Source organism: Tyto alba, unplaced genomic scaffold (assembly GCF_018691265.1).
Source record: "Tyto alba isolate M040663 unplaced genomic scaffold, T.alba_DEE_v4.0 Super-Scaffold_10, whole genome shotgun sequence".
Taxonomy (NCBI): Eukaryota; Metazoa; Chordata; class Aves; order Strigiformes; family Tytonidae; genus Tyto; species Tyto alba.
In genome coordinates, this window is record NW_024881262.1 from 14,242,472 (window position 1) to 14,268,272 (window position 25,801).

Below are 25,801 nucleotides of genomic sequence, written 5' to 3' on the forward strand. Positions count from 1 at the left end.
TGAGCTTTTTGATGGAATTGTAATTCAGAGATGGGATGTTCAACTGTACAACCACTTTCCCCTTCATCTCTAGTTCGGCCTCTGCTGGAGAGCTTGGCATGCAGCTGACAGCCATGGAGAAGGGAGGAGTCATGGGGAAGAACATGAATAGCAAACCTGAGCCACCAGTAAACCCAGCAATATTTCCCTTCCATGCACAAGAATCAGAAAAACATTTAAGGTAAAAAAAAAAATTAGAAAGAAGCATTAGAGGCGGTTTCAATTCATTTTTTCCATTTACCCTGCAACATTCAAGCTATAGTTTGTGCATGCTGTTGTGTTCCTCTCATCGCAACAAGCACTTACTAGAACCGGGAATGGTTTAGAGACAGGTAAGAAAGAAGATCAAAGACTCTTCAGACTGTAAGAGATACAGCTTAGCAGGGATATGCTTGGGGTCCAGGAAATCACAAGTAGCACGAGAAGAGGACAGGATCTGTTATTCACTAGCTCATTCAGTAATATGTCTCAGGAAAGCAACAACCCAAGCTAGCAGAAACCAAGTTCAAAACAAAGGAAAGGAGGGGCTTCTTTGTGCAACAGGTTTGGGGAGATCCTTTCCACAGGACACTATGATGCTATAAATGTATGCGAACTCAAGTACATGTAAGAGAAATCCACTGAGAATTTCTAAGCACAATGAACCATGTCTGACTCTGAAAATTTTCCAAGCTGAAAATAGCTAGCAGCTGGGAGGGCATTTGGGGGACACATCATATTACTATTTTCTTACTTTTTTCTGTCTGTTTGATGTGGATGGAGAAAGACTTCTAGGCTAGTTGGACACTTTATTTTGGGCCAGTTTAATTGCTCTCACATTCTTCTGCTAATTGATGCTGCCTCCATATGTCTTTTCTTTGGTGACTTTTTTCAGAGAGGCTTCCTTTTTGACAAATAAAGCTCTCCAGTCTATAATAAACCCAGTGAAAATCTGGCTCTCTAACAGAACAGTGCTGTGGATAAAGTGAAGCTGAAATAGGGAGTAAGACACACTAGCTCCTGGTCTCAAGGCTTAAAGAGAGATTATTGAAGTGCTAAAACAGAAGACTGTCCCTTGGCAGTTAGTGGGGCAACATGTGCTCACTGAGTAGCAAGCACATCTTTTCTCTCTAATCCCAGCAGTGTTTTACCAGTCAAATGAACATTCCCATAAATAAGAGATGAAAAGCCTTTCCCTCTTCACTAGCACTGTGCTGTCTTCCCCTTCTACAGCCTGGGAGCAAAAAGCAGCGGGGAAAGGCTAGTGAGTTTGAGTCTTGCACTGAGTTTGAAGCTCACCTGGGTGAGCATGGGGACTGGAGAGAAAGAGAAAGGACACCTCCAGGCTGAGCAAGGGGGATGCACCCAGCCCTTCCTCCCTGCTCTGAGTGATAGTCAGACCCACACCTGCACACTTTCCAGCACACTTGAGGGCTCTTCACACTGCCAGACTCCTGTCAAAACAGGATTTTCACATCAAAACCATTTTTCCTCAGTGGACATGTGCACAGGCAAAGAGCTCTTGCCACAATGCAGGGTCCACCTTGTGCTGGTAAAGCCCCTAGGACAGTCCCCAAGAGGCACCACCCTTGGCTATTCCTCAAAGCAGCTTGCCTGCCTGGATCTTCCAGTTTGTTTTGGTTTGTGTGTTTTGTTTTGGTTTGTTTTTTTTTTTTTTTTTTTTTTTCCACTACTAACAAAGAAAAGCCTCAGTTTTGAGTATTTTTGTATTTAGCAGACTATCATATAGAAACTGTGTTTCCTGATCTTCTCTGGGAGGTTGGAGCATCCCTTGCTGAGAGGAGAGCTTGCCTTGCCAGCCAGCGTGTTAGACAGAGAAGTATTGACCCAAAGGGCACAGGCTGTGGATGGGCAGGAGAGAAGCTCTCCCAGGAACACTCTCCGCAAGACCCACTGCTTGCCAGGAGTGCCAAACAAGTGCAAAACCCATTCACTAAAGTGTTTCCTCAGAAAAGGACATGCTCCCACTTAACTGTGCTTCTTATTCATGCTTCACACACCACCTGAAGAAATTTGATTGTTCTAATTCACCTTTTCTAACCTCAAAAAAAAAAAAGGACTCCAAACTTAAAAACCAAAGTCACATCACTTTCTTGGCCAAGGTGCTGTGAATGAGCTGCAGGGCAGTAACAGGTCTCCAGCAAGATAGTGTAAGATGTGTGCCAGACATTTAGCAGGTGAGGCGGGGGCAAGGAGGGTGAATTTCACTCTCTGAGCAGCCTATAAACAGCTGGGAGACATGAATTATATCCCTTCAGGTTAAGGGTGAGAATAGTAAAGGATTTATCACAGAAACTCCAGCAAACAGAGGAAACAGCAAACCTAGTTTCTTTGTCTTACCCGTAAAAGGTAAATCCCAGTAATTAGAGAGGAACACCCAAGCACAGCCACAGGATGTTAAGCCATACATGAATATTTATATACATATTTTTCTGACCAACCAACTGACTACTTACAAAGATTATACCCTGCCTGCACAGAACAAAAATACCTGGGGAAATCAGCCTTTCAAAAGCAACACCTAAGAGTTCCTCCAGCCTCACCAACACACCACCCAGAATACTCCTAAGCTATTTCTAAACTCAAGCAGCAGGTAAATAAAGGGCCTGTGCACACAGAGCTAGGAGCAAGGGGAGCACCATGCACCAGGACATAGGAAGGTGTCCCCAGACTGTCAGGATCTGTGCTTGAATTTCACTGCTACGATTCCACACAGCGTCACAGATGCACACAGATGCTCTGACTGCTACTGGATGTTGTTTATAAAAGCCCATGGTATGCACACTCCTGCAAGAGACCAGAGCCTGTTGTGTCAGGGCTATCCACACATAAAATGAAAACCTGCTGTTTCCACCAGAAAAAAAAACACCATGGAAGAGGATAAGCAATGGCAACAGTATGTCACAGGAACTCAGAGAAGCAGTGGCAGCACACTGGCTGCCCAGTGCCACCAGCAGTATAATCATTATTATTTGGTTTGGTTTTCATTTCACATTGTGACAAAAGAGGAAATACAGAATTTGAGAAGGAATTTGCACCATGGAGGACATGGCAGTTTCTTTCCAGGGGTCATTTGTAGACACACCAACATCAAAGAGACTCTTGAGTATTGTCACTGGGGGAGTGGCATGGACACTTTTGATCCTTGTGCTTTTCCAGTTTGAATGCTCTGCTTAAGTATGTCCAGCTCCATGTCAAGCCCCGTAAGGAATACTATGGCCTGTCCCTCCCTCCTAGCATACTCTGGGTCCTTCCAGCAGACTTCTCCATCCTGAAGTCACTAGACTAAGGCAAAGCAGGGAGCACAGTGTTGGGTACTTTCATCCACAAAGAAACCACATGTCTAGCTGCATTTTTTTTAATCCAGTTTCATTAAAAGTTCCCCCTTCTAAATTCCTCTTCCTCAGTGGTCTCAGCTCCTTATTCCACTCCCATGCTCATGTAGCCCTCCCACACCGTCCATGTCTTTTCTACCCACTGTGTGTCCAAGTTTTGCATTTAAAACACTCCTCTATGCTTCTGTATGCCCACACACATGCATTTTCTTGCTCCTGGACCTTTCCCCTCAAAGGACCCAGCATTTCCTCCACATCCTGCCCAGAGCCCCTGCAGATACACTTGCATGATCAGTGGCACACCAAAGAAGTCTGTCTGAGAAGACACCCTGGAAAGAAGGGTTAAAAAACTGGGGCCAAATTGGCTACGTTTGTCACAATCCCAGCACAGAGCGGGGGATTTTCTTGTTCTCTCAATCCTTTGTTGTAACTGCAGGAGGACCAGAACCTCAGCAAGTGGGTCTCAGGCCTATGACCCTGATAAGGCCAGTGCGTTTCTCAGATGAAAGACTCCTGACCTACAGCAAACGGGTGCCCCATCTGGTCCCATGGACAGCTGTGGCTTTATAAAAAGACCCACTGAGAAACTAATAGGACACATGCAAGAACAGAGAGCAGAAACTCCCCATCTCAGCTCTGCCAGAGGCAAGCAATGATTTCAGTCAAGTCGATTCATCTCAGTGTACTTAGTGCTGCCCACCCATCCCCTCAGTGGCACAAAGCAAACTGATTACGACTGAGTAGCACGATTGCTGGGCTACGCACAAGTGAGTTTTTAAGTGAACAAATGGCTGTGAATGCACATTAAAGCAGGAAGAGGACACCAATAAGGAAACAATTATTTCATGTTTTTTAGAATGGTTTTTTTCCTATTCTTTCCTCTTATCTGGAACAAACAAAGCTATGAGGGAATAAATACAATTCCAGAGATAATCCACGCTTTGGAACCTGGAAGCATTCAGTGCCGACTTCTGGAAAACAAAACAATGATAATGACTCACGCTGGGCCTGTGGGTGGCTCATCACAAAATTAGCAGCAGCTTCCATGCTCCCAGCTGAGATAGGCTTTGCTGGGTTGTTTTCACAGAACCCCAGGACTGCAATTTAGCACATGCAAATAGGCCCAGCAGCCAATCACAGCCACAATACTAGAAAGGCATAAACATGCCATTTAGAAAAATGCTTTTTCATACAAAACATGATTACCTCCTTCCATGCCATTTCAGGCTATGGGAAGAAATTCTATTTTTATTATTAAATGTTACACATCTCTTTTGCTCCAAGGGGAAGAATCTATTTAAAGGCCTTTTAAACAAACATCTATTCATACAATTGAAAACTTTGTGTACTACCATTGCATTTATGGAACTGATTGTCTCCCTGTACTCGGCACTGGTGAGGCTGCACCTCAAATACTGTGTTCACCTTTGGGCCCCTCGCCACAGGAAAAACACTGAAGTGCTGGAGCATGTCCAAAGAAGAGCAACGAAGCTGAAGAAGGGTCTAGAGCACAAGTCTTATGAGGAGCGGCTGTTCAGTCTGGAGAAAAGGAGGTTGAGGGGAGACCTTCTTGCTCTCTACAACTACCTGAAAGGAGGTTGTAGAGAGGTGGGGGTCAGTCAGTCTCCCAAGTAACAAGTGATAGGACAAGAGGAAACAGCCTCAAGTTGCACCAGGGGAGGTTTAGATTGGATATTAGGAAAAATTTCTTCACTGAAAGGGTTGTCAAACATTGGAACAGGCTGCCCAGGGAAGCGTTTGAGTCACCATTCCTGGAGGTGTTTAAAAGACGTGGAGATGTGGCACTTAGGGTTGTGGTTTAGTGGTGAACTTGGCAGCCCTACGTTAATGGTTGGACATGATTAAAGGTCTTTTCCAATCTAAACAATTCTATAAGCAATGTCATCTAGCTTTCAGGCCCTGCTGAACTTTTGATGATATCTGTACCACCTGGCTTAAAATGTTTACAACTAATATCAGTTTGGTAAAAAAAGGGAACAGGTTACTTCTGGAAAGCAGCAGAAAGGACTGTGGGAAGAGAAGTGGACTGGTTTGGAGACAAAGTTCAGTAAGCCAGAAGTAGATCATTCTCACAAACAAAGCAGTAGGAGTTGAGTTTCTATAATGAACAGGGCTTTTCAACTGGGAACTGATGTCTGTGAATATCTGCAGAGAGGTCTGCTGGAAACAGAAAGCAAGCCTAGCAATCAATGATCTGTTGGACAGGGAAAACAGGAAGAATTTTAGGGATGATACATGTTCAAAAAAGTTGAAAGCCACTCATCTAAAACAATGATTCTGGTAAGTATTCAAGCACATGATCATCTTAAAATGGGACTAGGTGCATGCGTAGAGTTAATTATGCACTTAGACGGTTCGCTGAACTGAGACCTACCTCCGGAAATACTCCTTGCTCTTTGAGTGCACGACCTAACGATCTTCACACAGCTCTTAAGCTGAAAGCATTTGCTCTGAAAGTCATCAACTTTAAATATCTGCTTATGAACCTGGATTTTTATGTTATTCTTCAATTAGAAAAACAGTAACACAGAAGACAGTATTTTATGTATACAGTTATTTAAGAAAACCAATGGAAAAGCTGGAAAAATATTTCATTAAATTCTTGGCTAACATTTCCCACTCAGACTTACAGTTTATAATGTGTCACAATTGCACATGGTGTTTAAACTGAGACAAACTCTTCCTCTTTCCTTGGTTTAGTTTGGGAAGTGAAGGAAGTTAAATTTTATTCTTTTGCAAACCCAGGTAAAACCTCCAGGTGAGAAGTACCAGAAACCAGACAACCTGCACTTCAGAGTACTGGTTATCATCCTGACTGCAACTACTCAAGAAACCTCAGATGAAGCTTACTTTGCCTGGATTTGCTCACTCACTGAGAGTAAAGAATTTCACAAATATGATTTGATATCAGTGACACACTGGTAGGATCCAGACAAGTTTCAACACTCAGGAGACTGGGTGAAGATCCATGAATTCCAGATGCCCAGCTCTGTAAGTCCAGACATCTGACTGACAACTATGCACTGACAACCAACCTTACACCCAGGGAGTCCCCAGACCCAAGTTTGCTTTTGAAGATTTATGAAATATTTTATTGCAAACTGAGCAGTGAAATCCTGCATAATATCAAAGACTTTCCTTCACATAACTACACAGAACTGGTTGTGAGCACTTAATGTTATATGCATATAACTAAATTCATTATAAACTCTATCTCTGAACTTCTGTATGACAGAAACAAAGCAATCTCACCAAATAAAAACTGTCAAATCCATCATTTTTAGCTCAGCCATAATAGATTTTTTTTTTTTTTTTTTTTTTACAAAAATGCACATGCACTATGGCCTTCCAGAAGAGATGTTTAGCATGTCTACATGAGAGGGTTACTTCAGAATAAAGGAAAGTGTGAATTTAAAATGCTATAGCTATTCTTGAATAATACCCTAGAGAAGTGCTCTTATTACAATAAAAAAGATTTGTCAGAGTTTTGCTTAATTCATTTCCCAGGTGAATTACACTAAATCAGATAAAGGTATTCTTTCCACCAGCATATGAGTGTCAACAATAGGCATTATCCTGGAACAGCACAGGTCCTTAATTCCCACTGGTCAGCAATTGTTACTCTTCCAAAGACACACAACAGGAAGAGGGAGCCTGAGCAAAATATACGCAGGAACACTGACACACTCTGAACAGTGGCACAGAATGGCAGGCCAGGGACCCGGTGCAGGAAGGAAACAGTACTGATGACTCCCAGTGCAACACCACTGCTTCTCAGCCTTGTGACCCACTCCCATCCCACTTCAGTGGCATTAAGCCACCTTTCCCATCTCTCACCAGCAATGCCCATACCACGCTCTGAACCGCCGCAGACCAGAAGGGATCTCAGTGCTCCCTTAACTCAGCAAAAGGAATTGCAACTTTTACTATCTGTCACTTATGTACACACAGCTATTGCTTCCATTAATTTGAAGCTGAGTGTACAGTATTTGCTATAGACTCTAACCCCTGTCTACCAGCAGTGGGAAGATTTTCTAGAACTAGTGTAAGTAAAGAGTACATGACTGCAGAGATCACTGCACAAGCAAAACAAGAAATTCCTGCTCTGCTCACAAGCCACATTTTAACACTGAATATGTTAGTTGTACCTCTTATGTGATTTCATTTGCACCTGCAGGTGAGATGTCCTGCATGTGCAGACACATTATGACAGTGCCCCAGATAGCCTCAGGACAAATGCAAAGATGTGTATTGGCAGTAACAGGCAGGCTAATAGCAGAGCCACAATCTCACCCTGCCTACCTAGACAGAATGCTTGTTCCTATTGCCCCAGATAGTGTTCTGATGCCTAGAGAAACATGAAGACCTACTGTGCCAGACATTGTTCTAATTTGCCATAAATCTGATATCAACCAGCATATTCCCAGGAGCATCTCCAAATTTTACCAGCGTGAGAGTCACAGGGAAGTCATGTTCAGTATTTACTTTCAGTATGAGCTTAATTTCTACTGAAGGCATCTATTTGCAGAGCAGGGATTTAAACTGAGAAGTACTTTTATCTGAGTGTTTGGGAATAGATTAGTCTCTGGGTACAACCAGGCCTCTGCTACTGAAAACAAAGCTGAAAATGCTTTGTTGATAAATATTGTTGCTAGTTGATGATGTGAGAAATATCTGTGGCTTTAGCAACATGCATCCCCCAGGAGAGTCTGTACAGGAGCGAAGGGCAAACAGACATGAGACACAACCACTCATACAGCCAAATAAGAACTCCTTATGGGGGAGGACTGAAACACTCACTAGCAGAAATCTCCATACTCCTATTAACAGGCTACAGGTACAAGGCCTTTTGCAAAGTGGCTGCAAACCAGGTAAAGGTCACCTGATTTTTTTTTTCACACCACTATTCACAGTTATATCAAAAATACAATCATTATCCGATGTTTACCTTGAACTTAACAGCGTAGTAGCTATCTATTTCATAATGTTGACTAGGAAGCCAAAATAAAAAAAAATCTGGACTGACAAACCACACCTCCCAAGCAAAGGGAAAAAAGGTGTTAGCAGAGAAAATAACTAAAAAACACTTAAAATTGTTTACAATTTCACCACCAAAAAGAAAAATACCTCTGCACACATAATATAATCAATCAATTTACAAATTCTGAAACTAAGTTAAGTGAAGTACCTGGAAGATGATACAGGACATTGTTGTGTTAAAATACTTGCACAGAAATACACACAGGACTAGGAATAAATCTCTTGCTCTGAATTGCTATGAATTACTTGCACTTTTGTGGTGCCTTGGAGACCCATTAAGCCCCATTTTGCAAGGTGCTGCTGAAACAACCAAAGCAGCCTGCCCCTGCACAGACTAAGACAAGTGTCTGCAGACCTCAGAAGTGGAGCTTAAGAAAACAACAGGCTAAAGTTAGCTAAGAGTAAAAAGGTGGGAGGTTTTAGCATAACAGTAACAAAAATCTTACTAATATTTTTTGTTAGCATCATAACAGAGCTGCACAGTACTCTACAACTATCTTCAATATTTCACTGTTTTTCTTTGAAGTATCATGGATTAGTTTCTGTCAGAATCGGGAGTGGTCTAAGGCTCTGAGTCAGCACAACACAAGAGTATGAATCTGACTTTAAACATGTGGCTTATATCCTTATGACTTGTTTGCATTAGAGAAAACATAGATGGGAAGAGGGCAAAGGTCTTGGTCAATCTGTCAGTCAGTGTTCTGGTGAGGGGATTTTTTGGTTGTTTTTTTTTTTTTTTTTTTGGTTGGTTGTTTTTTTTTTTTTTTTGCACAAAGTGCCAAATAGTTTGGCGTAAATCACCAACTACCAGGGTAACTCTTCAGAGGACCAAGGGCATGTGACTAACAGCACTCTATGCTACAACTGTTGCAGTTCACGTTTCCATGATCCTTCCTCTCCTGTAATTTATAATCCTTTTGCTGGTTTACATATCAGACTGGCATAGGCCCACAGTGCCACGCTGGGCACAGCACTATACCTTTAGGGCTGCTGCAGGAGTATACACCTATCTCCTGAGGTAAGGACAACTCTCCTCCAGCAGGCCCAGCCCACAGTGACCCCTTTATAGGTGGAAGCTTTCATTTTTATTGCATGTTTTTCAAGAATGTAAAGCCCAACCTTAATGGAGAAGGAACAAATGCAGCCAAGAAGCGGCAACTTATTTTAGCAGCCTGTTTCAAAGCAATAGACCACATCTGGAGTGCTCAGGCTCATGGTGGCATGGGGCTAGTGCCTGAAGATCAAGGTCAGATGGAGATCATGATAGGACATAATTCCCATGGACTGCCACCTTTTAGCACAACATCATGAAATACAAAGATTATGCAATGTTCAGTACCACTCCGTCAGAGCACGAGAGATAAGGTATAAGACGAGATTCAGTCATCACATACACATCAAGCATGTTTCATCACTGGATCCACCAGCAAAGCCAAACCAGCTCAGCAGGGCAACTATCAGGACACTATCATCAGCTTCTGGTTCACTGAAGCTACAGCCTAGTTTGCCCTCTGGCCTGAGCGCCACCCCATTTTTACCAGTAGGTTATTGTACTCTTTGCTGCCCTGGGTTTCCAAATAACACAAAAAAAGTATTCACATGTAGCACTATGAAGAAAACTCCAGTTTTTCACTGAAAAGAGAACAATGCGTGTAATGTTTCTAAGCACAGCTGCAATTTGTTCTCTTTATCATATTGCTTTTAAAAGCAGGGCAGAAAACACTTTCAAGGGAGCCAAGCCTACTCTCTCAAAGATATCCAGCACATCCCCTATTACCATGAGCCAGTCACAGACAACAACTTGCACAAATGAGTCTCGTGGGAAGGAAGGGGATACTAAGGCATAAACAGGTGGCTATAATTATTAACAAATTTTCCTTAGCAAGACCAAAAGAGAATCCAGGATACCTCAGCAACAGTGTTTTCCCGAGCACAGCCTTTCTCTTCAATGGACAACACCAAGTATTTGCACAGGAGACATGGAAATTTTTCTCCTCTAGGACCAAGATCTCGCATAAGGCAACAACACAGATGTTAGCAAGCGATACTCTAAAAGACAACCTTGTAAGCATCCAGTACCCAAAGATTACAATGGCCAGGGTTCAATAAGCAGACCTACTCAAAAGTCACCGAAACCCAATTAAGTTTAAAGCAGTAGGGTTAGTGCTGTAACTTCTGCAGATCTTAATAGCAGCAACATGGAGTTTCTTTCCATAGGCATTTGTCCTGTGTTGTAAAAAGGGGAAGTCTGATTCATAAAACATGCATAGCACAAAAGATGTTACAGACACATCACTTTAGAAGCTTCAACAAGATCACCCTAAAACTCAGGGGCAGGGTCACACCAAACTAAGGCACTCATGCACTTATTCCCCTCTTCAAAAAGTGCTCACGTACAGCTCAAGATCAAGGATATCCTTCAGTCCTTCACCCTACTGCACTCCCCATTCTGGTGCAATGCTCCCTCCCCAACAGGCTGGAAGCTGAGAGAGGTGCTGGGTGTCTCCCAGTGCCCCATCAGGAACAGCCAGGAATTTCCCTTTGCTTCTAGGGGCATCCCCACTCAAAAATGCATCCAACACTCTCCACCAGAAAAACATTGCAATGTTGCTACTACAAACACAAGGCATAGAGAGCTCTTACAGTGGACCCAACCCTAGAGTTATGCGGGGCCATAGGCACTCCGGGAGGGGTTATCCTTATCCTGACCGTATCCTGGTCACAATGGTGGACATGGTTAGGGGTCCCAGGTGGGATGGGAGATACAGAGGTCCTATGTGGAGAAGAGGGACCAGTGTGGGTGTGGGCTGCAGGTGGGATGGGGGACACTAGTGAGGGTCACATCTAAGGTAAGGACCCATATGGGGGTTCTGCTTGGGTGGGGGGCTGCAGGTGAGGTGTGGAACCTGCTTAAGCATGAGGAACACAGATGGGGTGGAGGCCTCGGGTGAATGGGGGTCCGGGTTGGGGGTGGTGCCACGGGTGGGGAACCTGGGGAGGGCGGGGGGGACCCGGGTTTGGGGGACGCTCGGTGAGGTCAGAACCACGGACAGCGCCCGGTCCTTCCCGGCCACCTGCGCGCGGCGCCGGAGGAGGAGGAGGAGGAGGAGGAGGAGGAGGAGGAAGGCGAGGAAACGGGGCCAGCTCGGGCCGAGCGGCACCCGGGCGGGGAAGCGAGGGCGGCGGGGACAAGGACGCGCGTTCCCCACCTGGGCTGTGGCTGGATCTCAGGCGCCTTCCACAGAGACACTGCAGCATATGCGAGCCTTTCTCCAGGAGAAGCCCGAGAATCCTCATGGATTTCACTTTGTGGCGCCCTCCTGCTCTTCGAAAAAGGGACCGGCCCCGGAGCGGCCGGCTCTCAGCGGCGGGGCGTCGGCCCCCCTCGCCGCCAAACTTCCCGGCCCATCACCGCGGCCCCGCCGCGCCCGGGGGAGGGTGGGGGGACACCCCGCCGGCACTTCTCGGGACTTCTCCCGCTGGGGGAGGGCAGGCTTTGCCGGGAAGGGAGGCGGGCTGGCTTGGAAGGACGTCAAGCCCTAGAAACACGAGCGGCCGGCTCCCAGCCCTGCCCACTGCCGGCACAGCCCCCGCCGGGGCGGGGAACCGCCGCCGGGACCCCCCCCTCCACCTCCGGCTCTCGCTGTTTCTCCCCGTACGGCTCCGCCGCGCTCAAGTTGCCCGAGTCCCGGCACGGAGGGAGCGGGGGGGGAGAGGCCGGGAGGCGGCCCCGGGGCCGCTCCCCTCCGCGGCACGGCAGGCTCGGGGGGCCGTGGGTGCTCCGGCGAGGGAAGGCACCATGTGCAGGGGGCACCGCTACGGCCTTTCCGGGGCTCCCTGAAACCACGGGACCTGCAACGTGGCCGGGAAGAAGACACACCTCTTGTCTTGAATCACCCGTCGGAGCGTGTGCCTAGAAGCAGGGGTGTGCATGCAAGCACGCGCTTTAAACGAGCAAGGCTCCTTATTCACACTTACAGCCCCGAAGGCAACAGCTTCTGGCAAAGATCACTCCACTGAAAGTGAAGATTCATTCCTTTTTACCCATTTTTTTAAACTATCGCGGTTACAGTGTTGCAGACTTGAGTCCAGGCTCGGTTTCTGCACTGCACAAAGAAAGGTAGGGCCCATATTTCATACGCAACCAAGGCTGGGGAAAGACGCTCTCCTTAAAGCTGTCTTTGATTCATGAAATCACACAGTGCAAAACCCACAACACAATGCTGGAAAACACAGAAGCACCGAAAGCTCCTCAAAGGAAATAATTCATACAAAAACCTCTCAAATGAACTCTTTCACCTGAGTAGATTCCAATACTCCACTAAAAAGCAGCTGCCTCTGGGACAAATCTGAACCTTGCACCAGGGTAAATTTCAGCCTGGATTACCTTGTGCTCAAGCAGGGTTATCTACTCAGGCATCACCTTTCAAAGCCTTCTCTGCTTTTGTTTCTCCTGGTGCCTGGCAAAAATGGCCAGGTTTCTCTGACCAGCACATGAAATGGAAGTTTTTCTAGACAGTGCACTGTAGGATGTAACAGGCTTTTGGCCACCACTCCACAGGGATGCGAGAGTGGGGATACAGACTTTGTTGTTAACACTTGATAGGATGTCCCGCAACTCCAAACAAAAAGAATGGGGCACAGTCAGCATGATAGAGGGTGCAACACGGGTTTGCTCACTGGGAATCCCATTAGGAAGGAACAGCAAAAGCTATAAAATACATGCAGATCAGAGTACCAAGACACATAAACCTGGCATAGCAAAAGAAATGCTGTTCTAGTGTGAGAGACTACTGCGGATTTGTGGCAAAACCAGTATTTGTGAGAGCACCTGTAATAATACCCAGTAAACACCCTACAGTTTCAGTTTCCCTCTAGAATAAGGAGGGAAAGAAAAAAAAAAAAAAAAAAGAAAAACAGTTAAAATGCTAAATGATTAATGAAATGGAAGCTCTTATTTTCCAGCCAGCCCCACTTCATACACTGAAAACAGCACTTAGCTAGAAGCAAAGCCATCAGCATACAGTCCAGGCCTGTGAAAAGGATGCAAGGTATTAATAACTAATCCCTAGAATCCACACTAAATTCAGTTTTTGTTGTCTGCTGTGACTTTTGCTGAAAATCATCACTCTCTACATCTTAATTCATAAGCTGTTTTATACAGGACTTTGCACATGCACCAAGTCACAGCAAAAAGCTAAACAAAACTGCCCTTCTCCCTCCTGTCGACGTGTCCCCGCTTACCCAAGATCATTGTTCCAGCTACACTCCTTAGCAATACCTGCTCTACAGCAATGACAGAGGACTACCATGATGTGTCAGGGCAGAGACCAAACTGAGACTACAGCTGTTACCTCCCCCCTTCACCCATAGCTGTCCATCAGTTCTCAGCTACACCAGATCAGCGAGCAAGTCTGTAGCCCCTCTGGAACAAGGTCAGAAGTAGTTTGCACAGTGAAGCCCTAAAACACAACCAGTGGTTCTTGGGTACTCCTGTAATAGCACAAAAAATAATAGTCCACTTTCTGCAAATGCATCAGCAGCATGTTTGAGATAAGAACAATTCTGGATCTGGCAGATCAAGGACAGTACAGTGATATCTGAAATCAAGGTGCCCTCCTTGCTTAGCAGCCAGCATGGAGCTGTAAATGAGGGGGCTCTGATTTAGAGATGCCAGTACTGAAGTGCAGCACCACGAGAGAGGCACGCTTAGATGTTATACATATTAAGCTAGCATGGGAACAGGCGGGCATTATCACTTCGACATGTGACGACAAGTGTATCAGACACAATACAGATGTTTGTAAGAAAATAATGAGAATACAATAAGTAGCTGAATTTTGAGACCTCTGTTCATTAATCTAACACAGTTTTTTGAAAATCTACTCAGAATAAATGACAAAACCACTAATAAAATAATCCCTGTTTCTTTGGGGGGGGGGGGTTCCATTACCTTGCAGCAAAGCTGATGAACCAGAGTTAATCTGCCAGGACTTCTGCCCTTGGAGGGCAGGCTCCAAGGGGTCAGTTCCTGATTCACAGTGGAGTAAAGGGGAGCAGAACCAAACCAGTGAAAAGAATGAATGAGTTTTACTTGACATTCCCAAAGAAGGGCCATGCAGGCTGCAACAGCCATTCTGTCAAACTGAGTAGGTTTAAGTAACTTTAAGCAGCAAAATAGAAACATAAAAGATGCATATAACTCAAGTGTTTACATGTCACAAAATACTCAGTAATATTACATACTCAATTAGGTAAATCTTAATCCAGTAAACAAAGCTTATGGAACTTGGAAGGATAAATGGAGCTGACAAATCAAGATATTGCTAGATGAGTTAACTCATTTTAATCCAAAAAACAAGGTAAAACAAAATAAAATTTATCTGCAAAAGGACAGCATGTACCCGAACAATATTTCAATGGGACATACATGACACATAAATCTTGCTATGTCTCCACTGATGGGCTTGCATTACTAAATAATAAAGCAAATAACATCTCAGAAGTTACTGTGAAAATGCTACAGATATTTAAATTTTTGCCCATTGGTAGAACATGGGTATTAGAAATTATAGTGTTCTTGAATAAAAGCATAGATTGCACTTGCAGGAACACAAATCTGTGAAAGACTCATTGAGGTCACAAGACAGTTACAGGGAACACAGTGTCATGTGTGTTTCTCCCTTATTAAATTAAAATGCCATTGGCCTTCTGAACCATGGAACAGAAATGAGAATATGTTTGGGATTATGGAATTTAAATTAATACCTTGTACTAAAAAGAGGAATGCACTGTGCTCTAATCAGAGAAAAATAAGGTGATTTAGCAGACAAGGCTCTTTGCTAGGTATTAAAATAGCATAATGTGCATGAGTTTATCAGTTACAAAAGCCAAAAAAGAAATAAAATCTGCAAAAGCTCCAAGTAGAGAATAGCCAGGAAAGGTAATTTCCTTGTGTTCATACAAAAGCAGGTAATAATCTTTTAAGGTACTGGGTCCACACTGTTTCTGTTTTCACTCGTATTGACTACCTGCAGTTCTTTAAACATTGCAGTTGGCACACAGATAAACAGCCTGTGCAGGTAGGGGTTTGGGGGGGTCATGTTTAGCTTGGGGTTTTTTGCAAGTCTTTGCCCTTGTATTTTCTGGCCAAACACAGGCAGACATAGTGAGAAATGGCCCATTAACCTCAACAGTTTTGTCTAAGCTGGTGCTGATGCAGATCTCAGACCTTGTCCCTCTCTGTAAATTTACAGAACTCCTGTGGGAGCACTTGGTGCTCGTTTCTTGACACTCACTCCAGGGACCCATTTGTGACCAGTGATGGGATATTTTTCAGTGATGGCAGACAACCACTTCTCAGCACCTTTCTTTGCAGAAGCCACTTGAGCAAAATCTGCCCTGAAATGGGCCAGAAAGTACAGCCCTTCTCTGTGCAAACAAGTACTTACCCCACTGTCATCACTGTGGTCTCTGCTCACCCTTTGACTATTCTTTGTGAAGCAGAGCACTGCTGACATGGAGGGATGTCAGGGTCTGCTTCAGACACACTAACCACATATAACTGCATCCAGCTCCACCAAAGCACAGAGCACTCACACCAGAGACAGTGGGAGCTGCAGCACAAAGTTCAGGGGTGTGCTGAAGGTCACACAATAAATTTGTGGCCAAGTACAGAATCATCTGTCAGTCCTCATTCTGGTGATTTAATGAGAGGATTAGCCACTTCCTGATCAGTACAAAATCGTACTCATAAGGCAAAGATTCTGTGGGAAACTCCATGGGAAAAGTATACCACACACATCCTGACAGCAAATAGAAAATGAGACGGAAAAAAAGGCATAGCTTGATTTTGTACATCAGACAAGAAAGACTAATTTCTTGGTTGCTCTTCTGTGGTCAAAAAGCAGTGCTATCATATGAACAAGAGGGCACAGGAACCACTTACTCCAGCTCCTGGTGGAGACAGACTTGGTGAAATTTCAGCCTCCTCTCAGCCCACCAAAACAGATTCAGAAGAAAAAGAAAAGATGTCCTATAGTCTCAAATCATTTAATAGGTTTATCCTCAGACACACAAAAAGTTCATAGTAATAAGTACTTATTAGGTGCATTTCCAGACATTAAGAAGAAATCTAATATTACATGTAAAGAAGGCTTTGTATATCAAATGTCGCCACTCTGAATTAGTAAGAAGTGGTAGTTCTGTGTATTTTTCAGCACAGTGACACTTCCTCAGAAATCGGAACTTCTAAGACTTCTCCAAACATATTTTGGTAGTAGCACCAGCAGTTCAGAACAGATGTTCTGGAAAAAGGGGCAGCCATACATTGCTCCTTCCAGAGCCCAGTGGCTTTGTGATTTCCTCATTCACAGGATGTTTAAGAATCCTTGATGGGTTTTCTCTGCAACAATTTTTATAATTGTTTTTTGAAGCCAGTAATACAGTTGGTCTCCTCACTATCTTTTGGCATGAAGTTCTACAGGTTAATCATGTGCCGGGAAATAGCTTTTATTAGTTTAAAACCACTTCTTGGTAGTTCTGTTTAATGCTCACCTTAGCTGTTATATTGTGAAATGGTAATTTTATGTTCTCCATGACAGTCATGGTTTTATACACCTCTGTCGTATTTCCCGCCTCAATTGTTTCATTTCTGAAGACACCTGAGAATGACTAATCTGCTCCATCACTCCCCAGGCAGCAGCTATTCTGCACACTCCACTGACCTTGTCGTTGTTTCCTGTGCCTTTCTAGTTCTATTGCATCTTTTTTGAGACAGGATAACTAGAGCTGCACACAGTACTCAAGGTACGAGTGCACTGGGGATTTCTAGCATGGCAGGATGATAGCTCCTACTCACTCTTCGTACCTTTCCCAATAATTTATGCTTGCATATGCTGAGCTAGCACTTTCAGAGACATCCACACTATCTCTGAGGTCTTTCCAGAGATAAAATGGCCCCAGTAGCACCCCTAACCATGAGTGAATATATATATATATATATATATATATATATATATATATAAATTGGGGTGGGGTGCTTATCCATGGGTGCATTACCCTGCACTCCTCAGTTTATACGGCTGTTAGCTCACCAGATGTTCTGTATCAGGAGATCCTTCTGCAACTCTTTCCTGTCCACTTCTCGTTTTCTTACTCCAAATGATTTTGTTTGTCTCCCCCTCCATCCCCTTGCTCTTCAAGATCACTTCAGAGCATGCTGGACTGCACAGTCCTGTTCCTCTCCACTGGAAATTTCCCCACTGATGAGACCTGACCCTTTTTCTTTAAGGGAAAAACCCAGTGAGGGGAGCATTTTAGAAATCCAAGGGCACAACTTCTGCATCACCTTTACTCAAATGCTCAGGGAATGCCAAGAGATGTGGGGAACATGTTCCTCTCCTCCCCCCCCCCGCCTCAAAGCTGTGCTGTCCCTTCCCCAGATAACCAAACCTGATTGCCAGGCCCCTGCAGGGTAGGGGGTTGTGGTTTTTTTGCAGATGGCTGAATATTAGGGCAAACTCCCAGATGTTGCCACATTTGTCCTTCGCACCTTCAGAAGCACCTTTTAGAGGCACCCCCTTGGTGGGTACAATTCCCCTGCCACCTCTGCTCGCTGTTTCACATCCCACCAGTCCCTGCAGCCCCTTACAAGGGAAAAATGCACAGAAAGGCAGATCTCCCCTGATCCCTCCAGGCTCACAGGACATGAGAGAGGAAAGCAGATTAAAAGGGCTGTAATGCAGCCAGCGTGGGGAAGATCTGACCCACAGGGCCGCAGTAATTGAGGTTATTAATCCACAGTAGGCAACGAGGGCTTTTTTTTGAGGCATGGCCCAAGTTTAGAGGGCAACAGCTCACAGTTGTGCCTGGCTTTTGAGGTTGGCAGGCAAGCGAGCTCACCAGCTAGCAGAGCTGCTGGGCTTTGCCCATCGGATGGCCCCTTGGATCGCGTGCCTTCAGCAGGCAGCCACCCAGATAAAGCCAGCACTGGAAGAGGTGCATCTTCCAAATTCAACCAGGGAAGGCTCTTGGCTTTCTCCCTGATTCACTGCATGAAATGTGAACAACTGGCAGGCCACTTTGCTCATCTAAGAGTGCAACTAATCCATCCATCTCACAGGGAAAAGTTGGGAGGCTTAATAAAGGAAATTTTCTTAGGGCAAATACAATAGACCACATCTCCAAGAAGCCAACCCTGCTTCCCCTTTCAGCAAATTAACTCCTAATGTTCAGGAGTGCATCTGAGGTCAGGAGCAGCATCTGTATGAATCTCTCCATCTGCCTACTCCCAGTGACACTTACAGAGCCTTTTATTGTCATCCAGATCTGAAGTGTATTTATTCTGGCATGCTAATACAACACGTGTGGCACAGTCTCCTCAAGACAAGCAAGTACTTGCCTGCCTTGGAATGATGGTACAAGAAACACTTTCTGCTCCAATTCACAGCTTCTCTGATCACAATAAAGCCATTACTGGGGCAACAACAGTTCAGACCCTCCCTTATTAACCGGCCACCATGGCTGAAGAGCACATGAAGACACATTTTAACACAGATTGTACTGGCAAGACTGCTATTCTGAAATAGGTAGCTCCCAGCTCTTTCAGTGTAGCATCACTAAGGCAGTAGGCTCTTCACCAGACCCCCCTACTGGTTTGTCCCTGATGGTTCTGAAGACAAAAAAATGACAAAAACTAGGCATTAAATAATAATATTACAGCATAGTTATATATGTGGCTATATATGTAAAGGAAAATCAATCTTTCAAGAGAATTGAAGACTGGATTTACAAGACCTTTATAAGAGCCAACCTTGAAACCTGGCTTCTCAGGACAGGACTTACTACAGAACCCATTTTTTCCAGGTGATTTTAGTTAAGAGACTTTTGTCTGGGAAAATTCCTTTTCTGAGACTGTCTCATGCAGTGTAGCCCTGACCAGAATGCAAGAGAGCTAAGAAGGAAAAATGATATTCAGATTTTTTTTCTCAGGGAACACTTTTGCTTTTGGGCAGATGTTCCAAAGTAGTAAAAATAAATAAATAAATAAAAAATCAACACATTATTTTCCCTTCAAATTACACTTTCTAAAGTATTTCAACCTTGCCAAAATATTTTGACAATATTATGAAAATAAAATTACAAGGATAGGTTTTGACTTTTTCAAAATGAAATATTTCCATAGGTTTTTCAAACAAAATTTGACAGTTGAGGCATACCAGGAGTGCTTGGCTGACACTGGTGTGACCAGGGAAGAACTGAACTCCCACCCCATTAAGGGACAACTTCCACATTGCTGCTGCAGCCCCAGCCCCATGCATGGTGATACACCTGTACCACAGACTGGCTTCACAGGACAGAGGAAATTTTTTGCTGTTCATAGTTTCAGGACAAATCCTTAAGGAAGTCAGTATTACAAGGCTTGGACACCGCCAGCTACAAGGCTTCCTCTGCTATGAGAGTAAAAATAAACCTAAGTAATACATTTGGGGTTCGTTCTTGCATTTGACTCATGGTTTAGGGTCTTTAAGGCTTTTCTTAGCTTTTCTCTGCAGCCATTAGAACCAGAAAAATATCTAAATATGCCAAGTTGTCATTCTTACATAATGGCTTGGGGATTTAAGGAAGGCCCCAGATCTTCTAAGAGTTAGCAACACCAGTTTCCAATAATCACACCAGTGACAGGTAACATGGCTGGCTCCCAGAGACAGGAATCATTGCTGGCTTGTGACATACTCGATAACAGTCTTACTCTGCTTCTGCTGAAAGCAGAGCAGTGCCAGCCCAGACAACAGCTGAGACTGATTACCAGCCCCTGGAAAGTTCGGCTCTCCTATGAGAAGGTAAAAAAACCTCCTTTCCTCAGCAGCTGAAGATATTGCACTTAAGATGGAAGGAAAATTCCAGCCAGTCTCATCCCAAAACATGCATAATCTGGCAAAATTAGGGAGGAAAAGCATTCAAGTGAAAGATGAAGCACCATTCTATGAAGATTGCTGCAGAGAATAGCAACAAAGAGGAAATCACAAAAGATGAATGACCAGTGTGTGGGATTTCAAAAGGGAAAAAAAATACAGGAGGCAAATACTTCTGTGTGTGAGCAGATAAATCAGCAAGATGTTACTTTATCAGCAGGGAAACACGCACAAGGAATTACCAAAGGCCTTGAAGGTAAATCACTGCAGTGGCTGTCTACTTCCTTCAAGCAAAGTTCAAAACCTGGACCATACACAAGGCACATGTGATAGACCTGGCACAGCACAAGCTAAAGCTGTAACTGCAGCAGCAGAACAGACCAAGGAAGTCTTAGAGGAGAGAGAGGTGGCTGCAGAGGATTTACCAATAATGTTAGAGAGCTGGGGTCAGATTCAGACCTGCTATAAACTGATACTGCTCAATGAGGTCTGAATTTAGCCCATACATTTCAGGGACTAGTTTGGGGGTTTTGTTTGTTTGTTTGTGGGGGGTTTTTTGGCTTTTTTTTTTGTGTTTGTTTTTTTTTTTGTTTTGTTTTGGTTTTGTTGTTGTTTGTTTTGGTTTGGTTTTTTGTTTGGGTTTTTTTTTTGTTTTTTTTTTTTTTTTTTTTTACAGGCACTTTAAGAACTCAAAGCTGGAATGATAAAGCTGAGCTGCTGCCCCATCAGCACATGCTAAGCTATTTGTGAGTCACTAAAACACACCTTTTATGATGCCCACCTTAGCTTGTGAATGGCATGTGGCCAATCCACCTTCTCGGGCTACTTAAGAAAAGTCACCACAGCATGTTCCCTGCTCAGACTATTGGCAGAGCCACTGCATCAACTCTACTGCAGGACATGTTTGACCTCCAGCCAGCCCTGCATTAGCTTTCTGCCTGTTTACATTGGGACAGTCACAGACATTGTCCAAACAAGCACCACACAATGGCAGCACTAAATTTTAGGAAATCTGTTCAGTGCTTTGCAACCCTCAGACAAGAAAGCCCCTGCAGAATCAAAGAAAGATGAGTGACAATTGAAGTCATCCCAAGTCCTCAGTGCTGCCTGACCGCAAGCACCATTTCTGTCCCTGTCCAGGTGGTCCTACCAGGTATACTGGGCTCATGAGCGAGTGGAACCACAGCCATCACTTTCCCTTCCCAAAGAGCTGTGTCCTACAATTCAGCATTAAAACAGTAGTTACGATGGGAAAAATGTCCAGTTAAGGCAAAACTGTTCTGAGCAAGCTCCTGCATATCACGTATCCATCCCCAGACCACTGTCAAAATTATTTTCTTTCTGCTGGCATTTTCTTAAACCCCCAACACAAAGGCAACCTCAACTATGCAGTACTGGGGTTCACATAAACTCTCTTTAGATGTTACATCCCTCCCCAAGTGCAGAGAAGAGAGCAATGAAGTCTCCCTTTGCTCTACCCAGTTATTTGGAAGGGCAGCCCCACATTCAAATCTTAACACGCAGAGGCTTGACTTGCCCTTTCTCCACCACTTTGGTTCCTTCACTGTTACCCCGATCCCACAGGGGATTTTCTATCCCCCACTCCCCTTCTCACCCAGATGCCAGGCACAGGTTTAGCAGAATGACTCAGACCTAGGGAATCCCAGCTCCATGTTCTCCCACTATAGAGCAATCACTGCCTATCTCCAGGTGGTCTTCATGGGCCTGAATTGGGGCTGCTATGCCAGGGAGACAGAAGCAACCGTTGCTTTGTGAGGAAAACCAGACCCATAGCAGGCAACCTCCTGTCCGAGCCACAGCTCCTGCTGCTTCCTTCTGTCAGTCTCAGCTTACCCTTACCTAAGTCTCACGGGAGCAACTTGTAAAACACAACTTTAGCTATCTGCCTTTCACAATGGCAGACCCACTAGCTCCTGAGGGCAGTGCCAAGCACACTGTCATGTAGCACACGATATCTGAGGGTGTGAGTAATGGAAAGGCAGGTTCCCAGGGGGGTGTCTTTCCTTTTACCCTGATGAGTTACAGCAAGTGTCATGGCCACATCATTTATTTTTCAATCCCTTGTGTTTAGTGGCAAGCCGTAATGCAACCATAAGGAATCCAGCATCACTCAGCAGTGTACAAAAGCACTCTGGCCCAACTCTGCAGAGCTGGATTGTGTAGTGTTGCAGGAAGGAGAAGAGTCTGATACCAAGAACTCGGCTCCCCATTTTTATTTGCTACACTCCCTGAACTGCAGTGATGGCAAGCAAGAGCAAAGCATGACAGAAAAGCCTTATTCCTCACCCTGCTCCCTCAGTCACCCTCCTGGTGACAAGCATCAGGTAAGACCACAAATGTTCAAGATGGTTAATGCCAACAGCAGACTACATGAAGCAAAGGAGGCAAAAGCAGAAGGATCATTCTCAGGATGATGCTCTCAGGGGACAGATTGTCCAAGGTAACTTCTGAAAGAGCACATAGGTGGGACTTTTGGACCTCCACTCAGCTGCAGTAATTTGCCTTTCCCCAGACCCAAGCCATCACTAACTTGGGCAGCAGAGGAGAAGGGTGTTTGCTGCCAAAGGCCGTAGAAGTACTCCGGACACAGCATGGCCATGAGTCAGGCTGACCGTGCAGAGGAGCAGGCATCGCTCACGGGGAGACCCGGGGATGGCTCCCGGTGCTTGGCCACCTCCATGCTCACCACCCTGCGCCTTGGCAGAGCACCTCTGGGCTCAGGCAGGAGGGCACTGGAGCTGCCTCTTTGCCCATTTATCCAGACCAAAAGAAGTAGGGACATTTCTCAGCAAGCACAAAAAGCATGACAGACCCCGGTCTGCAGGTAAAACATGCGGCTGCCTTTGATGAGAGGCAGAACAGACACCAGATTCACTTGCACACCATTGGGGGAAGGATCTGGTAATGGGCCTACATTAAAACAGAGTAAATTAATAATCAGGAACAATCTCTGAGCTGACGTCTGCTCCAGCCTGTGGGATAGTCTCTGAGCAGCTAAAACTAGAACAGAGCAATTCCTGGGGAACAAATCATATGGAAAAGCTTGCAATGGGTCTTGTCAGGGATGCAGGCAGCAGTTCCTCAGTAATCTCATTTTAAAGTTTCATCATTCTGCTCTTTCCCAGTTTGGTCCTTGCCTTGCAGAAACTGTTGGGTCACGCCTCTGGTACCCCATGATTTTTTCCTTAAGTGCCATTATCACCAAGGGATGTTTAATGCAGGATGCCTGCCGAGGCCCATTATCGTTTCTCTCAGGAATGTTTACACTGACTAGGATTGATGGAGATGGGCATGTGGTGGCTCGGTCAGCCTGTCGCACAACAGCTGTGTTTGCACTGCACTTCAAGACCCTGCTATTTATATTTAATATTTCAACTTACTTTTATTCCACATTTCACATTTCATATTCCTTCAGAATCTCTTTGTAATTCCATGTCCCTGTTAAGAACTCACTCATCCACCAGAAATATCATGCTGAAATGAGTGGGATTAAATAAGCAGGTGATGGTTTAGCCCAGAGTCAGGGTAATTAACACAGCCACAAAATGTTACATATAGACCAGTATAACGCTTTTCCCTTAATGCATCACAAGAAGTTACAGAAAGTAGAGCAGCTGCCATACACTTTTGCAAGGGCAGTAGCCTTGAATGCCCTTTCATGCTTGTACTGCTCTCAGGATCTTCCCACTCTACAGCTGCTCTTGAAAAATGGGAGAGGGCCCTGGTACCTGCGACCAAGCACGAGCAAAAAGGATGCTGTTTCAGCATGTGACATAGTACAACAATTTTATAGTGTTGGAGGTCCAGCTGGTCAGCATGCCCTCTCCAGTCTTACTTGGAAAAGGGAGAAAAGGTTTATTGAGATGGTTTTGAATGATTCTTAGTCTTTACACAAACACTATGACCACAGTTTAAGCATCACAAGGGTTTACAGAAATTTTCCCCTTTGATGGTGTAGGGTTGAGCAGCAGACTTTCTGCATAGTTAAGGGTATAAATGATACTATCTGTGTATAAGACTACAGGCAATACTTTCCCATAGTTTAATAATTACAGAGATGGGCCCTTGACTGCTGGCAGCAGTAGGGGTCACTGTAGTGTGTGTTAAGTGAGAAGACTGAACTAAAAATAAAAACCTAAGGGAAAAAACTCAACAAGCTGAAGCATCTTGTGACAACTCACCCCAGAAGACCTGTCAGTCTGCCAGGACTGCACTACCCAGGAGTTGGGACTGAAGCAAAACCGTCCACTGTCTAATGCTCGAGAGCTCTTTAACCCACTCCTCCTTCATCTGCTTTCCGTTGCTGGCTGCTTTTAACCTAGTTTTCAACCTCCAGAACTCTTATTTCTGGCTGCAGCTTTCATTAGCAGAGACATGCTTCCCATTTGGTTCCTTCCAGAGATGTAGGCTACATCCCCAAAGTGCCTTTTTGGGAAAGTGGTCTGATGTACTTGCAAGACTGAGGGTGCAGTGCCCTGGAAAACAGAGAGGAGCATAGCTTCAAGAGTGCATTTTTCCCCTCAGTATTGAGGAGACAAACCCCACTGATGAAGCTTTTAGATGGGATTGTTCTTTCTGAACCATTGTCAGTTTTGTTCCCAAAACAGATGGGAAAGACTGATTTTCAAGTACATAGAGCCCTCTTTTCCCTTTCTTTGTGTCTTTCACTCTCCTTTTGGAACAGTAGTTGATGCAACGCTTCTTCCTCTGCTTTTTCACACCTCCATTTCTTATGCCCTCTTATATAAGCAGCTGGGGAAAAGGTTACCTTGCAGAAAAGGGATCTCTCTGCATGGCAACGCAACAGCTTCCAGGAACTCCCAGCTATCGCAGATAGACCGTCATCCCCATCTGGCAAAGTGCTTTCCTATTGATCCTGCAGGAACCCAATTTCCTGAAATTATCCTGATTTCCTGCAGGAAAATCTTCTCCTGTCACTATACAGACAAGCTCTTTACGGAGGAGCACAGCAGTCTGGGGTCCCTGCTGCAGAGGTGCTCACATACATCCCTGGCATCTCCCTTCCTGCCTTCATTTGAGGCTGTCAGCCTGCATCTTGTCTTCCTCCAGAACTAGCTGTGGTCCAACAGGATCGAGGTAGAGGTTGGAAGTAAAAAGTGGTTTTAAAGTGTAAAATGACATAGTTGAAGCCGCCTCAGTTTCACACTCTGTTATCCACTTGGTCAGTGAACCCAAGAACAAGGTCCAGGGGTTTCGAAGACTGGTGCATGTGCTCCCTTTTCAGAAGGGTCTGTGGTCATTTTTGTTGGCAGGTGAGACGTTTCCTTGAGATGGATGGATGTAAACCATCTCCAGTCCCAAAGCCTTGTAACCATCTCAACCAAGCACTACAATTGCAGGTCTGCTGGGAAACTGGATTTATCAGCTCAGACACCCAGGCAATTACACAGCCTGCAGTCTTGAACCTGA

At 44.8% G+C, this 25,801-nt stretch overlaps 1 protein-coding gene across 2 annotated transcripts in view; it reads right to left on the reverse strand.

Moving 5' to 3' along the window:
• Positions 1-25,801, reverse strand: part of FGF12 (fibroblast growth factor 12) — a 230,333-nt gene that overhangs the window by 132,370 nt on the left and 72,162 nt on the right. Inside the window, exon 1 of one of the 2 annotated variants that reach the window (XM_032986844.2) lies at positions 11,645-11,900. The exons of the other annotated variant lie outside the window; for it this stretch is intronic. Within the exon in view, the coding sequence (XP_032842735.1) occupies positions 11,645-11,732 (88 nt within the window). The 5' untranslated portion in view covers positions 11,733-11,900. Of the gene's footprint in view, positions 1-11,644; positions 11,901-25,801 lie in introns of those variants that run through there. 2 annotated transcript variants of the gene reach the window in all.